Source organism: Phalacrocorax carbo, chromosome 11 (assembly GCF_963921805.1).
Source record: "Phalacrocorax carbo chromosome 11, bPhaCar2.1, whole genome shotgun sequence".
In the NCBI taxonomy this organism is placed as follows: Eukaryota; Metazoa; Chordata; class Aves; order Suliformes; family Phalacrocoracidae; genus Phalacrocorax; species Phalacrocorax carbo.
The window spans coordinates 10,872,732-10,889,689 of record NC_087523.1 but is presented as its reverse complement, the minus strand read 5'-3'; the positions used below and the strand labels follow the sequence as shown (position 1 = coordinate 10,889,689).

The 16,958-nt window shown below is 37.3% G+C and overlaps 1 protein-coding gene across 2 annotated transcripts in view; it reads right to left on the bottom strand.

Annotated features, from left to right (window-relative positions):
• Positions 1-2,460: 2,460 nt before the first annotated feature.
• LRCH2 (leucine rich repeats and calponin homology domain containing 2) overlaps positions 2,461-16,958 on the bottom strand; it is a 56,862-nt gene continuing 42,364 nt past the window's right edge. For both annotated transcript variants that reach the window (XM_064463014.1, XM_064463015.1), the window contains 4 exons: positions 15,057-15,169; positions 13,799-13,936; positions 13,437-13,514; positions 2,461-12,292 (listed from right to left, as the gene is read on the bottom strand). In XM_064463014.1, coding sequence (XP_064319084.1) covers positions 12,173-12,292; positions 13,437-13,514; positions 13,799-13,936; positions 15,057-15,169 — 449 coding nt within the window. In that variant the 3' untranslated portion in view covers positions 2,461-12,172. The remainder of the gene's footprint in view (positions 12,293-13,436; positions 13,515-13,798; positions 13,937-15,056; positions 15,170-16,958) is intronic.

Below are 16,958 nucleotides of genomic sequence, written 5' to 3'. Positions count from 1 at the left end.
ACGCAGATGCCTATTTTTAATTGCATGTCAGTTCCACTTTGCTTGTTTTTCATGTTTGTAAGCTTGCAAGGGTAACAGCTTGGGTGGCATCAAGTAAAGGCATTTTGTATAAACAAGCGGAACAAGTGACAAAGAGCAGAATGCTCTGTAGTCCTGGCGACCAGAGCACAGAAGCAGCCCCCTACTACTGAAATAAAGGGGTTAAGTACGTACAGGCAGAGCACAACCTGTGCTCAGAAGTGATCACAGAAAAATGCAGGTTGCAGCATTGTCAAACAGATGTGGTCCATCAGAAAGTTAAAAATACCTGTGTGCTTTTACAGATTTTGATGTTGAGTAACCCGTCAATTTAGACGTGAATTTGTTGCTGCTTTTAAAAAGACCAGAATAAAGTCAGATTTAAATATTCCTATTTAGAGAAACTAAATCTAACCTTCTGTGCATAAGGCTTTCTTGGTTTATATGAAAGTCCAAGTGAGAAAGAACATATAGGGGAGAGGTTTCTTTATCTGTACCTGTGGGAACAGAAGTGGTAAGATCCTCTGTGCTCTGTAGATGCCTTCTAAGCGCATTATGGCAACTCTGAGGTTGCCTTTAGTTAAAACAGAATTGTGTTGTTTGTTGATATCTGAAAGGCCCGATAATCTAACCAAATGAAATGAAATCCCAATTTTGGGGCATGTAAATCCTGAAAGCATCAGGTACTTTTTCCTAAATGCAACAAGGCTTGTCACTTCAATTTATACAAACAGAACTCTTAAATTTTCAGTGAAAGAACTTTGAACAAAATGTTAATGCAAATTACTGAAAAAGCACATGTCAAACCCAGCCTCCATAATAAAGCTGTTTCTAAGCCACTAGCAAATGTTAAAAATTGGCAAAGGAAGTTCTGAAGTTCCCAAACACACATATGGCTCAATGATGCCATATACAGGCAATACTGCAATAACAAACAGGCAAGCACGGGACTGCTCGCAGAAGGGAAGAAAGTTGGGTAACGAATGATGCTTGATTCATTGGGGTGGTTCAAGATAGGAATTCTATTCTATTACCTCTCTTCTTTTGCAATCCTTAGTTTGCAAACACAGGAGGAAGGAAACTGACAATTCCCCCACCAGTTCACCAGAAACAAAATAATTGAAACAGTACTCCTGGGAAGTAGAAGTTTATGTTGCTGGAGCCAAAAAAAATGAAAGTTATCACTGTTGGCAGAAGTGTCTCAATTTCATAATTGTATAAATGTCTTACTGGAGGAAAGAACAGGGTGAACTTGCCATCTCAGTACACAGCAAAACGTGCAAGCTAGACACATCACCCGCCGATTAGTGGAGATTAGCTTTAACAAACATTTGTGACTGAATTCAATAGTGCTTACCCATTTCTACATGATATCGCTGAAAGTTCTCAGAGATAATCCTCCTTTCTTTTGCTTCAATTTCTTAGGGGCAAGACAACGCATGGAGTGTGAGATGGTTTATCTTATTAAATATTTCTCAGAAGTTCACGCACTTGGAAGCTTACACTAAGAAGCATAATATTTGCTGTTGCTTTGCTTTCTTCTTCTCCTGACTCTAGAAGATCAGGAGATTCTGGAAATCAAAAGCAAGTGGCTGAAATGAACAATGTCTCATCAACTGATAAATTCATATGCGTGCATCTGGAATGTCATATTCTTATTAACATATATCAACACTTACACTTAAGGTATCAGTATTTGTCATTCAAGCTGCAAAGGATTTTAAAAACACACTAACCTTGGAGCAGAAAAACATCTGTAAATGCATTATGAGAAAAAGCACCGAACGTCTTTGAAATGCTGAAGAGCAGGAAATGTAATGGAGCTCTAACAGCTTCATGGAAGATAAAAATAGTACTTTGTCATTTAATGGGACAACTTACCGCTGGCACCGGCGCCCTCGCCTGTGAAAGGACGAGAGCAAGGGAGAACTCTGGGAAGTTTGCACCTTAAACTCATTGAAGCAGCCAGACTTCCAACAACCAGCTTCAGCAGAGTGTCTTAGATACAGAGGAATGCAATGCCATGTGCAAGTGCGATGGAAAGGTGTCAAGATGAAGATGCAAAAAGCAGTGCCTCCTGCAGTCCCCATGCCGTTATGAGCTTTCACAGTTGTGTGCTAGGGTGCTGGCAACAAGATACAGTCCCACAGATGCATTCTTAGACATGAACTTAGTTTTCCTTCCTTCTCTGGATACAGCGGTAGAAGTGATTCTTTATCACGGACATTGCACCAGAATCGGGTATATAAGCAGAGGTCCTACAGGATCAGCTAACACAGAACACATGGCACTCTCCGGGCAAACCGTTTGTCACTTCACCAAGTTGTGCCAGTGATCTAGAGATCAACACACACACACACACACTGTATCTATCTTTATGTATATAGGAAAAGTTGTATGAATTCTGGTAGTGAAACAATTATAATAAAGCCACTATTATAATACTCCAAAGATAGATGTTTATTGAGTTGCCGAAAAATACAAGTACTCCAGTAAGTTTGTCACATTTAAATGTTAGCTAAAAAAAATACAGAAGTTGCACATCCAGTCTAGTTGTTCCACTTCCCCACTATAATGAAAACTATGTTAAGATGATACAAAGTCAAACCTTTACAATCACCTGTGAATTTCAGAGAAGTTAACATGTTCTAGTTCTTCTTATATTGCCCTTACTAGTAGCTACGAGCTATTGTGCCGAGTTATGCGTTGTTCAGTTATGAAGGCAAGGTAGTATAGCTGTGAAAACTAGATACTCATATTAGAATCTACTCTTTGGCTATATAATCAGAATATTATTAGCATCATATTTCCATTATTAATGAGGCCTAACTAATTGAAACCACAAATAATTACATACATATTTTGCAAATAGGTTTAATCTCCTGAAGTCACCGCAACATTAAACTTCAAACTTTTAAAAAAGTAATCTTGGAAGGGTTCAAACACCTGTTTGGGTGGTATTTGTGGCCACTCAGTGTGACTAATTAATGTGCTTCAACACAGAACCAGAAACAGGAGAATTCTGTGTAACCATGGATGAGGAGTTGGTTTTATTTTTAAAAACTCTTACAGTTTCCACAAACCAAGAGTATCAGACCAGCGATGCCAGCCTGGGGCACTCTAGTTATATCCATCACTGGTGCAGGCGTATCCTAATGAGAGGGGAAAGTTAAAAGGCTACAGTCACAACGATGATGCTTGACCAATGCAAACCGGCGCTGAAGACTGAGATGTACGACTGGTCTGTAAGCAGGACACTAGAAAGAGACTGTAAAACCAGACACAGCATGAGAACATACACCGCTGGTATCTGACAGACTATGGAGGGAGATGCAGATTTCAAACTTGAGCAGAAAACAAAAGACTTCTATTAGCAGTAGCTCACCACCTTTGATTTAGGAAACAGAAGCTGAGTAAGCTCCGTGTGACATTAAAAGGTCGACGCAGTCAGCAAGATCTATACGGACCTAAGAATTACTCCTGAAGAATCACTGGGTGGCGGAAGCACTAAAAGACCGGTAAGACGTACTGTGCCACTCAAATCCTGCTGGAATCAATTCAGCCTGCTGGCAGCAGCCGCCTTTACCAAGGCAGGTGATGTAGGCTATCTATGTTTTGTTTATGGCTGGACCTTGCCATTTACAAAACTTTTAACACCTCATGACTCAGTGAAAAAGGTCCGTGTCTGAGCCACATTATCCAGAGCCGATTATCTAAACATACAGGAACATACTTGTTTGTGACACCCCGATCAAATGTACCAAGTTCAAATAGAAAGTTACACTGCAAAGCTTCATGAATTTTATGTTTTTCTCAATACAACTCCTGTGGAAGCAGTAGATTATAATTTTTTGTTTGGTTTTGTTTTCTTACAATACTTCCCTTGTTCAACAGTGACCTTCCCCACAAAGATGACCAAGGACAGACAGGAGTCTCATGGTTCACGGAGTCCAGCCAAGAGCAGAGGCCTCTGCACACTGTATCATTCCCCTTGTAGACCCAAAAGGGCTTTTCCTAAGAGGAACGTTTTCTTTATAGCTGGAAATTGAACAACAGACTCACAGAACATTTCAACCACAAACCACTAACTGCAAAAAAAGTTCCAACTGTTTAGATGCCTTTGTCAAGGGATGGTGTTCACTTTCTTTGTAACGCTGCTCCTCAATTTCTGCTTTATAGTCCCAAATTGTGCTTGATCAGGAAACAAGGAACAGCTGGGTGCATGCAGGTACAGAATGAAAAGTCTCACAGGGATAAAACATCTCAGAAGAGAATCTTTTAATTTCAGTGTTCAGGTCTAGTAATAAAATTGCCCAAATCTTTAAGTAAACAGAAAGGAATTAAGATAAAATCAATTTCATACTATAGAATTTTAGTCTAACCTGTATTTGGATAACCTAACTACAGCTCCCAGAACTGGCAGTTCTATTTCCCTAATGCTGGATGTAGCAGTTAATGACTGCAAACCACACAAAAGGTGGTCTGTGCTATTGCCAGATCCAACCCAGGGAACAGAAGGGAAGCAGATCACCTCTGTCAGTAGGAGTTTCCGTACTAGACTAAGCTTATTATTAGCAAGATACAAAAAACTATGTTATTCCAAATATATGCTATGAGATACTGGGTGGTTTTCACATTGTGTAAGACAGGAAAGCTGTAACTGTACAAAGACCCTGCTACACGCAAAGGCATCTTTATCTTCACGTGTTCTCAGCACTGATGTCCTTGTTGGTCAAAACGAAAGTCCTAACACAACTTCATATATAAAAGGATCCTGTATTTCCCTGGAGTAAGAGTTAACATTTCTTCTGTTTGTCACTGTAAAATAATGTATTTCCTGATATATAATGAGACAGGTCACTGATCTATCAAAAGGCAACACAGACATTTGAAAGAACATACAACAAATTCTCATTATTCACTACAAATATAGAAAAACTGTAGTGAAATCAAATTGAATAACTTGACTACATGAAAGGTATGAAAGTTTGTATTTTATACACAGAGTATGTACACTGGTTTTGGAAATGTGGGTTTTATCCATGCAAATTTAATACAAAAAACTACTTACAAAAAAATAACAGTAGGAACATTTTTCAGAAGAAACATGTATGTTGGAAGCTCCAGCAATAATGGAAGTCCTGAAAAAAGACTTAATACAGTATTGTACAAGTAGACAATCTTCAGAGGTATGGAAGATGCACTTTACAAGAACATGAAATGCAAAATTAATTAAAATGCACTATCAAAGATGCTGCAAGTATATACACATTTTAAGCATCTATTTTTAAATGATCACTCTCCAACTGCGCCACAGAACTACTGCCGTCATGTCCTGCACACATTCACATATTGACCGTTCGGTTACATTGCATTTTCTGAGTTTTATAATCATGAGTTACAAAATAAAATAACTGAATACCAACTCAACGATAATTGTAAAGCAATCGTATTTTCCTTGTTCTACACATTACATAATAGTAAACAAGTATTCACATTATTCGCAACGTAATACGCCAAACCACCCTTTTGCATCGCCTGTGTACGCCCTCGTGGGCATCAAAGCTTTGCTGGTGCAACGGACATGCACAGTTGCCGCTAGGAATTCCCACCCTTGCAGCCATAATTAATGAAACACATCAGTTCAGCAGACACAACTGTATTAAGAGTTGCATCTGAAGAGCATAATCTTGCACACGCTCCAGAAAGCGCGGTGATACCGAACAATGGGAGTTCTCATGCCAGGAACGGCACGACCAAATCCTAAACCAAATACAGCAATTCTGGAAAGATTTCACTGGTTCACTCTTATTCAAAATGAAACAAAACAAATAAGTATCCTTGTGATTATTTCCAAATATTCTCTATTTCACAACCTGCCTTCATAAAACTATTGTTAAAAAAATGGTAAGTTTGCCTTATTTTACACAATTTTGAAAGAAGTGAGAAAATCCTTATTAGTGCCAAGAACGAATTTTAAATTATTGACTTCATGTTGTAGCTCAGTGAAAACTACTGCGAGAAATTCTGCTTTCACTAAAGCCATAGAATCATTTAGGTTGGACCAGACCTTTAAGATCGAGTCCAACTGTACACCTAACACTGCCAAAATGGAAAGTTTCCCAAAACAATTACATTTGCTCTCAGTTTAAGCTATTCCTCTCCTTCAATATTTGCTAAGATACTAAAGTAGCCCTGGAAAGACTTTGTTTGTTTTAAGATTAGGATTCTAAAATGGATATGGAAAAAACACATTAAAAATTCTTCTTTGAAGATGTAGTTCGCTATAAAAATTTGAACTTATGTCATTTTTATAATAACTTGTATTCCTGCCATAGAAATCAATCAAGTAGCTTACAGCAATTTTGCCTCCCTTTGCCTCCCACATTAAGAAAAAAGGTCAAAACCAATGAGGGAACAAATACTGCATATAACCACAATTTTAAGATAACATGTTGTCAGAACTGTACTATGTGAAATACTTAAAGACAAATAAAGCAAAGCAGCATTTTATTATGTAAGAAACACAGGACACAGAACTGCTCCTGTGCAGCGGCAAGTTTAAACTAAAATTCAGTTAATCACTTATGTTCTCTATTTTAACAGTCAAGATCAGCAGAAATTTTCTTCACGTGAAGAGAAAAATTATTCACCTTCGTATTTATTTTACCAAAGAGATCTGTGCCATAAAACTCCTGAATAAAAAATACAGCTCGCCCTTCCCTCCGTTTGTAAATGAATTACATATATCCCACAGTGTGTTGTGTATGGAACAAGGAGTATTACTGTTTTGATTCACTCACATGAGACGAGTGACGCACTAACCTGTTAAGAGTCCTGGTGCAATTTTCAGCCAGTGAAGTGCTGTAGTTCCTAGAGCAAGCTTCCTCGGTCTCACTACATCATTCTTTGCTGGTGGAAGTCAAATACTGGTAAACATCTACTTATCTCAAGTAACATTATAGCTTTCTTTAGTGTTTTCATTCAGATTGCAAACATGTATTTAAAATAATTCTGCAGCCTATGCAGGAGAAGGCAGCAGCAAGGAGGCGTTTCCTTGAGAAGTTGTACCACACGGGCCAGTCTCATCTTTACAAAGCCAGAGGGTAGCACAAATGGCACCAGCTAGGTACCCTATCCAGGGCTTGGAATGGGCAGTGTTCTTTCTGCAGCACTGGGATAGAGCTATCCAAAATACACAGTCTTTGGGAAAACAGAGATGCCAGATTTCTTGTGATTGTAACCTCTACAGAAAGCTCCGTGCACTTAAGGATCTCTCTCCCTCAGCATGCAGTAGCTACAAAACATCTATTTCATTCTCTACTAAATCTAAAGGCTTTTCATTGTGAAGTGATTCAGCTTGAAATCAACTCAGAGCACCCTCTCCTTGGACAACTATACTTTGCCCTTCCCATTCCTGGTCTTAATGACTTCTGGTTTTCTGTTTAATTCCAAATAGTAACCTGTAAACAAAATATTTCACCAACTTTCTGTGTGTTGGGGTGGTGTTTTGTTTATTTGCTTCTGTTTTTCAAGTAGAGGTCACTGTTTAATATGATGTACCTCTTGAAACACATACATTAGCCTTAGTGAGGAAACAGAGATTTTGTATCGGTAAATCAAACTTCATCTCCTATCTGCAGAAAGCGCTAAAAACTCCCACAAGTTGCTTTCTGTTGAAATCAGCTGAATTATTAACGTGCTTCATCTCTGCATTGCTATACAGACCGATTCCGAGACAAACAGGCAGACTGCAGCTCTGTTACATACAACAGCTACCTTTAATACAAGCATTTAAGAAATCAGCAGAAGTTAGAAGCATCAGACCTTTGTCCTTCTCTTCAATACTGAGAAGACATATGAAAATTTGGTTTTAGTGAAAACAGATGCCTTTTCATTTTTTGATTGAATTTGGCTACAGATTTATGTCAAACTCTGAGAAGACTGACGCTAAACAATAGGATATCTGAAATAAAGTTTTTAGTGTGGTACGTAACTGATGGCAGGCCTCACTTTCAATTCTACTGAGGCGACATTCCTTCCCATAGTTTGAAAGCTGTGCTTCGAAGTCATTTTTCCTACCGTCCTAATACTGCATATGGCATATCAGATTTTGTATTAAATAAATGAATCAGTGCACTATTTTACAGCTTCCTTTGACTTACCAGAGATCGCTATTTTCAGTCAAGAATTTGACACTAAAGCTTTGCTAGTGTCAAGCAAGTTTAAGCCATGTTTGATATGGTCTCCAGCTCAGGTGTTCAATAAATTAAAAAGGTAAATCTTTACTGAAGTCAAGAGCAGAACTTGCACTGACTTCAACGAAGCTACGATTTTACTCAGAAATTCTTATGATTCATGTCATAGTTATTGTTTCAAATTTACTCCTCCATATTTTATTATAATCTTAGGTTTCGGTTTATATTTTGGAATAGAGCAATATAATAACAATATAATATTTTGGAATACGATATATTTTGGCCTCCAGGCACATGGGCACGGATGGTTTTCTGCATGCCCAGCAGTGCCCCCACGAGCACACCGGATTAGCAGTGTTAGGTGTGAAGCATTTCTGACATACTGTGTGGGAATTCACCACACTTTACAACAATTATTTCAATGCTACTGCTTTAAGATGTCACAATAACTGGGACATTATTGCTTAAATAAAAGATCATTCATGTGTGACATACTGCATCCGATGACAGCAAAAACAGAATACGCACACAAGGCCAGAAGCCCTGTCAGTCTGTTGATTCACTCTGTAATTTACAGTTCATACCACATTATTGCAGGAACTTTGTATAGCATAACTCTTGAATTTATTAGGAAAACTTAATGCAGTTTCCTACAGCTTTTAACATTAACTTTTCTTCATGTCCAAAGTAAAAAATGAGTGACTACAATAGGAATTGGGCAGGCCTGGTTTTGACCATCCTATCAGCTGTACCAAGTATGAAGTGGTGACACTGCATCCTGAATAAAATAGGGAAAGAACCTCTCAAACATCTAAATGTTGGGAACAGGGATTCTGGAATCACAGTAACTCTCCAATGCCACTGGAGCAATTTCTTAAAAAAAAAAAGTAAAGATGCAGGAGGAAAGTGGCATGCAGTAATGAACAATGTGAAGTCACTAGATCTGTGAACAAAAAAATAAATAAAATGATGCTCGGAATCAAATGGAAAGGGAGAAAGGGGATAGTAGAGCAAGTTCTTGTACAGGGAAGACAGCCACAATTTCCACAAGCAGCTTTAAAATTAAATTCTTTAAATTTCTAAACTTTTCTTAAAATTCTAAGCTTTTTCAGCATCTCTTTTTGCAATTGCTCCTAATAAAAATCACAATGGGAATGGCCAATTTTAGCAAGGCTTTAGATTATTATTATTATTTGTAAAAGCAACTAAAGAAAGATAAGAAAAGATTCATCCCAGCACAGTGGACCATTTCTCAGATTGCTCCTAAGGGTATTTGAAGGCCTTAGTCTTTGCTAAATGCTGAAAAGGAAGCCCTGGAAGAATCATGACTATCCTTCCCCATAAGCATGAAGGCAGCCATAATAGTTTCCAATGAATGCCAAAGCAAGGCTGTTTCTAAGCAAGTTTGTGGGGAAGAACTCCAGAGTACTAAAAAAAGTAATTTTATAGTAGTTCTGAACTTCAGAGATACAGTTTAAAATGAGTGCATTAATTTCATATCCAGTTTTCAAGTTACTTGGGAAATAAGCTAAGCTTAAAAAAACAGTAAGCACCTGGCACGCTAGACCAAGGCAATTCTTAAAGTTTACACTGTGATGCAACTTTATAAATTTAGCTCTAGTAGGAAAAAAGTTACTTTAAGATCAGAAAACATTCAGAAAACTATTTCTATGACAATGAAATAGTAGTGTAAATCAGTTTAAAGCCTGATAACTAAAAGTGACAATTTACTGTTAGCAATTCTACAGCTAACATACTGTAATAGAACTTTGCTGCTGTTGTCAAATACCACAGCAAAGAATGAAAGACTGACTCATTCTTTTTGAGTAGTTGTGTTCTCCAAATGTGGTAGACACACACACATTTTGCTTAATGAATTATATTACTTTTTCATTTTAGTCTTAGCATGGCTTTTCACATACTGCGTTTAATGATAAATAGGGATTGAAGTGGTTAAAATTAGTAATATGTGAATTATTTAAAAAACAATTAGAAATATTTGAAATGCCATGTTTCAAAGGTCAAAGCAATCCAGTTTCCTTGAACAAGTATTTATGTAACCTAATATTTATATCTAGGACTTTGTAAATTAAGTTTTACACCAGCCTCTCCATGAGCTGTATTTTAAGAAAGCACTACATAAATCATAGTGGTTTTTAACCATTACACATGAATCAGTTTGTTTCAATGGATTTCAAACTAATATATCTTTTTTAAAAAATCTTGTAATTAGAAAAAATTATATTTTTTCTCTCAGCTATTGATTTTAAGGACTATAGTAAATGAAGTAAGGAGTAAATTATACCCTCCCTCATTCTTTTATGAATTATATTACATAGAGTCGTGATCAACTGGAAAGAACAGAATCAAATCTTGTTACACACTTAGCAAACATCCCTCAATCGAGACCGATTTAGCCTGAAATATCAAATCTGTGACAACTTTTTTTTTCCTAATTGAGCTACCTACTCATGAAGAACAAACTAATGCAAACAGATTTATTACTAAAATCATGAAGTTATTTGCAACTTGTTTGGAGAAGAACTCAACTGTGTCAGAATGCTCTCAAAACACCAAATATTTGTGCAGAAACAAATACGTAAAACTCCGAAGTTTCAAAAAGCCACCACAGTGAAAATTTTTCTTTTTTCACATTTATCCAGAAAAGTCTGTCTCAGCACAGTGACATTTGTACAAACTGATTTGTGTGCTATGGCACACTCGTGTAAATTACACAATAAATCCCATAAACACTAAAAAGATAAACACTGATATTTCTCAACTAAATTACGGATATATCTGTTGTAAAAATGTAATGTGAGATCAGGAGCAATATTACACAAAATCCTGAAAGTCACAGCGTAAACCTGAGATTTTGGCAGTTTTATCAAAACGTCCTAAGTTACTCTGTATGCATCACTAGTCCTCATGTCTTACTCACCGTGTATATTTGTTTCTCCCAAACAAAGAAAAAGTAGACAACTTTTTTTGTCCAACAATACATTAAACCAAAAGTGATCAGGTATTATCAAATTAAATATCATAAATAAAAAGTATTTACAGTATTTTCTAATTATTAGACAACAAAATAACCAATTGTGCAACAAACTTAAAAACACCCAACATCAAAAATGTGAAGTATTACTTAAACCTTCACATACTGATTTTACAAAAAATATTAAAATATTTAAAAATTTCCATTTGATCTATTTTAAAGAAATTTCAAAAATGTTTAAGACTATTAAGAGTTATCAATTACACAGGCACTTCACATGTAAACAATCTACAGTACAACTGAAAAAAATATTTGGCACCAACCTAGAAGACTGGAAAAAACTCAAAATATGTCCTTTTCCCATTGTATACTGTTTTGTGTAATCACCGTACACTCAGACTAAATATTGGCAAGGTTAGAAGTGTGTAAGTTACAATCAGGAGTGCAAAAGACAGAACACAAATATTAAGCTTTCTGAGAGAGTGAAAGTGGATTACAAGTGATCAGTCGCTCGCATTTTTACCATCATACCATCGCTACATTTTTGTCTTACCTTTAAATCAAATGATTGACTTTAAAGATTAAAGTGAGGGGAGACGTACTTTGTAGTTCTAAAATAATTCAAACAACATTTTCAATGTAGGAAAAGAAATCCAGCATTTAACTCTAACAACGTGAAATGTTGAAGGGCAGCTTTGAATTCAAATTAACTGGAAAGAGAACCTGATGTTACCACATCTCTTTGTGCATCCAATTACAAAAGAAAAGAAGAACACTTATGTTCTTTTAACTGTCAGCTGACTCCAAGGTTTTCATGTACAACTCCAAAGTAAGGCTCTCTACAGCATCTGGACAGATACTAGTTTTTGATGGCTTGGATGTTCCTATGTAGGAAGCTGAACTGCCTCAGAGCAATCCAAATCAACTGAATGGTAAGTTGTCTAGCTTCCAAGAAGTCATGTCACATGGAGGAAAGCTGAGACACTTTCAACGCTGGCAATTCAAGCAAAGCTTGAACTGTGAGGCCAACCTTGACCAGACCCCTTTCTTCCAGAATGTGATGAGGCAAGCAAAGTCTCTCCTGCAAAATAAAGCAGTATGTGTATCAAGCTTCATTCATTTTTTTTCCCCCAAGGCAGGTAACAAACACACTCTCTCTAAAGTCACACATACATCACTATGAGACACTTGCATAGAAAACACCTTTGGCCTTAAATTTCACATGTGGTTCTCTCCAGTAACATAATGGTTACAAACTAATTATATCTAAGATCTGTTTAAAGCGTTAAAACTATGTATCTTCTGATGTTGTCACAGAAGACTGCTAACTTCATAAAGCCAACACAACTTTCTTTTCAGAAGCTGAGCAAGAAAAATAGGCTGATGATCACTGTTGGCTCAGTGGCCTATTTCCCTCTTCCCTTGTTTTGTAGGCTTATTACCAACTTTTCCCAAGGAAAGTGCTGATAGACTGGGTCCTTGGTAATGAGAGATTCCCCAAGAAAGCCATCTTTCAGTTTCAAAATTCTGCACAAGCTGAACAATTTTCCCAAGTGCTAGCTGGTGTTACATGTAATTCAGGAGGTAAATCTTAGCATCTCTAACTTCTGAATGGTTTGTGGCTCCATGTTAGATAGATGCTGTCGCAGAGCATTAACCCAGGCTTCTAAAGCCATGAACTGATTTTCTGGTTCCACTAAAATGGGTTGAGGGAGTTTCGTCACTCATAATATGCAGGAAATTTTATCTTTAGTATTTTTCCCACTCATACAGGGAAGTAAGAGGATGAACTTGGGCAACAGAAGCATGAATTAGATGCAATGGCTCCAACCATGGCTGTGCCAAAAAAGATAGCTAATCAGTTCGCCTAAGTACTTCTGTAGTTGCAGGATTTTTTTCTAGGCAGACACTGAAATTCATGCTGAAGTGAGTTGCTAAACTCAAGACTTTTAAATATTACAGTTCTTTTGTTTAGATGATAATCTATTTTACAAGGAAGTCGGTGTTATTTTTACTATAAGGAGCTGTCTAGAAACCTATGAAGTAGCTTCCACAAGTTCATGCCACAGGCCGGGAACAGGACTCCCTTTCAAATCTTCAAGTTCCCTGGTCAGTGTTACTATCACTACTGCTCCCTGAATTAACCTCCCAAAAACTCTCAACTGTGGTATTTGCTGACATTTTCTGTGGTTATTAATAATTAGTCAATAAAGCAAGTAGCATACCTGTGGAACACCCAATTTTTTACAAGCATCAAGAAAGTTTTCAACATTTCTTCGGCACTTTGCCATACTGAGTTTAGGCTGTAAAGACAGGATGTTAGATCTTCATCATACATTCATGAAGGATTGTATATTTCTGAAGCAAATTCAGTAACAGTTGCTAAAACACAAAACAAGTTCTATGAAGACTCAGTATATGAAAACAGCTCAAACTAAACTTCTGAGCTTTGTTTAATTTTCTTGCAAAACTGAAGCGAGGAATGTAGCCAATTAATTATAGTAAACATGATTCATGATATTTTAGTATCGAACTTCAGAAGCTTGTTTTCACGTAAGATGCAACAAAAGTGAGATAAATTACTTACCACTGCTGGCGATGGTACATGAATGCTGGCAACAGAACGTGGCCTTATGTGATTGGCTAAATGGCAAAGAACTACTCCATCCATCAATGCCGCTCCAATGTCGTCTGGCAAAATTACTTTTAACCTTGATTCAAGATTCTATTAAAAAGTCCATAAGTAAGTTAGTTACAACGCTAGCTAATTTTTAATTTTGAATCCAGGATAAAGCATTCAGTTTAAAAGGGACATTTTAATACTGAAGTAAATGGAGTCAACTCACTTCACTGAGTACAAATACCCTCTATCATTAACCTTTCATTCCCTTTGCTTTTTTTAATGACACAACTACATACATTGAGAAAAGTATTCCGCCAACAACTACCAAGATACATGGCTCTCAAAGCCATAAAATGAACTCACTACTCGTAATAGGAAAGCACAGAATTTAAAGACAGAAATGTTAGGCTAAATAGCTCATTAGCTTTTAGTATGCAGAGTTTGTGTGTTGAAATCATACACAATTTTACTAAGAGGAAGGAAAAAAAAGAGGGGAACACAACCACTTTGGGCACAGCCATTTCACTTATGCAGATGACAGCTAAATTGCTGAGGACAGGGCGGCCAAGAAGTGCCCACACTTGTGTTGCAAAACAGAGAAGGGAAGCGGGGAATGTTTTTTCCCACCTCAGAAGCAAGCCTTCACTGCCCAGGAAGCGCATCAGACAAGACAGAAACATCCGTCACAGAAGTCACACCCGAAATTAGTACTGCCCTGGAAAGCAGAGCTGCTATGATTTATGGTTAACTATAACTATTAAATATCTTGAGAACAGAACTATACAGGAAATAACTTACTGCAAGTCTGAAATCTAGATCCCACTCAGTATTATATAACTTGTAGTAACTTTCTATACTTAAAAAGCATTTGGCTATTCAGAAGACTACGACCAGCTTTCTTCAAACCTCAGGTCAAATAGCAGCAAACATAAGCAGACTTATTGTCTCCCTAGAAAAACTTAAAACCTCAGAAACAAAAAATTCATTTTTCATCCCACTTCATTTTTCAGTTAAAAATCCATTTAGTTCCTGGTTGGTATTTTGGTTGGACCACAAACAGTACCAGTGTAGCCTGTCACGTGAAATTCCTTAGGGAGAAATATCACTACAGAGATGCCCTTGTACAACTGTAATGATTTGCAGGCCTTTATAATAAAGGTTTAAATTGTGGTTCAGAGCAAACTAAATGCGCTGCACCCATATAGTAAATAATGGTACATACATTGCGAAGCTGTCTTATTTGTTCCCTTTCTTCCCTTAAATGCTCCATTTTCCTCCTCATTGTAAATCCAGGATCCACTGCACCATAGTCCTGGCGAGATGCACGGCTGAAAGCTATTAAACATGCGTGAAGTTAGTTTGCAGAATTCAGATTAAAAGAGTGCAATGACTAAAAATCTACCACCAAGCAAAAAATGGGAAAAAAGGCTACGGAACTTTTCCGAACAAAGTATATTTAAGCATCCTGATGTAACAGATGCTGTCTATGAAACTTTCAAATAAAACACACAGATCATCTTACTAAAGTACAAATGGATAACTAGAAAATATGAAGACAGAATTGACTTCAATATTCAAATATCTGTTTGAGATATACAACTCCATTTGTGCTTTTCCAAGCATATCTTGCAATCTAGCATTTAAAGTATTTTCATTGTGTTTTACTTTTCATCAAGTCTTTATGTAGACTAAAAAAAGTGACAGAACTCCCTGATATAACTTACAATGAAAGACTTAAAACATATATATATACACACACACATATGCATGTGTTAGGTGTGCACATGCAGAGACACAGTGAAAAAACTAATTGAAAAATATGAAGTGTCCCATACAGAAGTTCAGAGTTCTTTAAAAAGGAGGTCTGTTAAATAATTACATTCACTTTACTATTCTTCATGGTCAGAAAGCCTTCAAATGACAATTCTATTCTTTTATAGAACACTAGCAAATAAAAACCTTTCTGTAGCAATGCCACTGTATCCTTAAGTATTTTACACCATGCTTTTGAGCAAAGAAATCAATACTTATACCTTTAGAACCTTCTACATTGTTTCTAATAGCTTGTTAGATCTCTTGCTAAAATCCAGTCAAAAATAACAGAAATTTTGTAGATACTCTTAAAATCACTGCTCTGATTTTACACATTATGAGAGTATGTAGTTTGTATACAGAAAAATACAACTGCATGTTACTGACAGTATCTATGGAAGCATCTAAAACCAAAGATTTTGGCTTGTAACTTAAACAAAATGCCATTCACTTCCCTAGGACTGGGTGAAAGGGGTGCTGCTGTTTTACAGACATGAGCTGGCAGTACCTCCTAAGCAGCCTAACGCCAAACTGAAAAAAGATGGGCTGAGAAGTCCTAACAAGCCTGCTTCCTCCTATCAAATCTGCACCTTCCTGCAGCCAAGGATATAGGTAAAGCAGAAGCCTCTAAATGAGCGCAGCCATGCATGTCCTTGTACATGCGACTAACCTCTCTGGCACAGAAGTTTCATGCAGCTTCTTAGAAAGATCAGGTGACTTAAGGGCCCTGAAGAAGCCCCTCGCGTGACCTCAGCCAGACATATCGCCCAGAGAGGCGGTCGATGCCCCGTGCCTAGAAACATTCAAGGTCAGGCTGGATGGGGCTCTGAGCAACCTGATCTAGTTGAGGATGCCCCTGCTCATTGCGGGGTGTGTGTGTGTGTGTGCTCACTAGATGACCCCTAAAGGTCCCTTCCAACCCAAACCATTCTACAATTCTGTGATATTCTGCTACTGAAGGGCTCAAAGGCTAGTATTAAGGAGGTCAAGCTTTCCTAACATAAACACTGAATGAAAAACTGAAGAGTTGAGACCATTCTGCCTTAATGAATTTGCACAAAGACTGTTCCCTTAAAAACACAGAAGAGTGGTATAAACTGGAAAAAGGATTGCACAGTGGCTTTTTCAAACTATGTTTCACACTGTTGACATCCAATATTCACACAGACAACTGCAAACAAAAGAATGTAACTGCAAAAAAAAACCCCTGCATTTTTTCCACCCAGATTTCAGAGGACTGAAAGTCTGCTTTAGACAATACAACTTTTGAGGGTATGGCAGAGTCTTGGAAGAGCTGGAAGAGTTGGGGTAC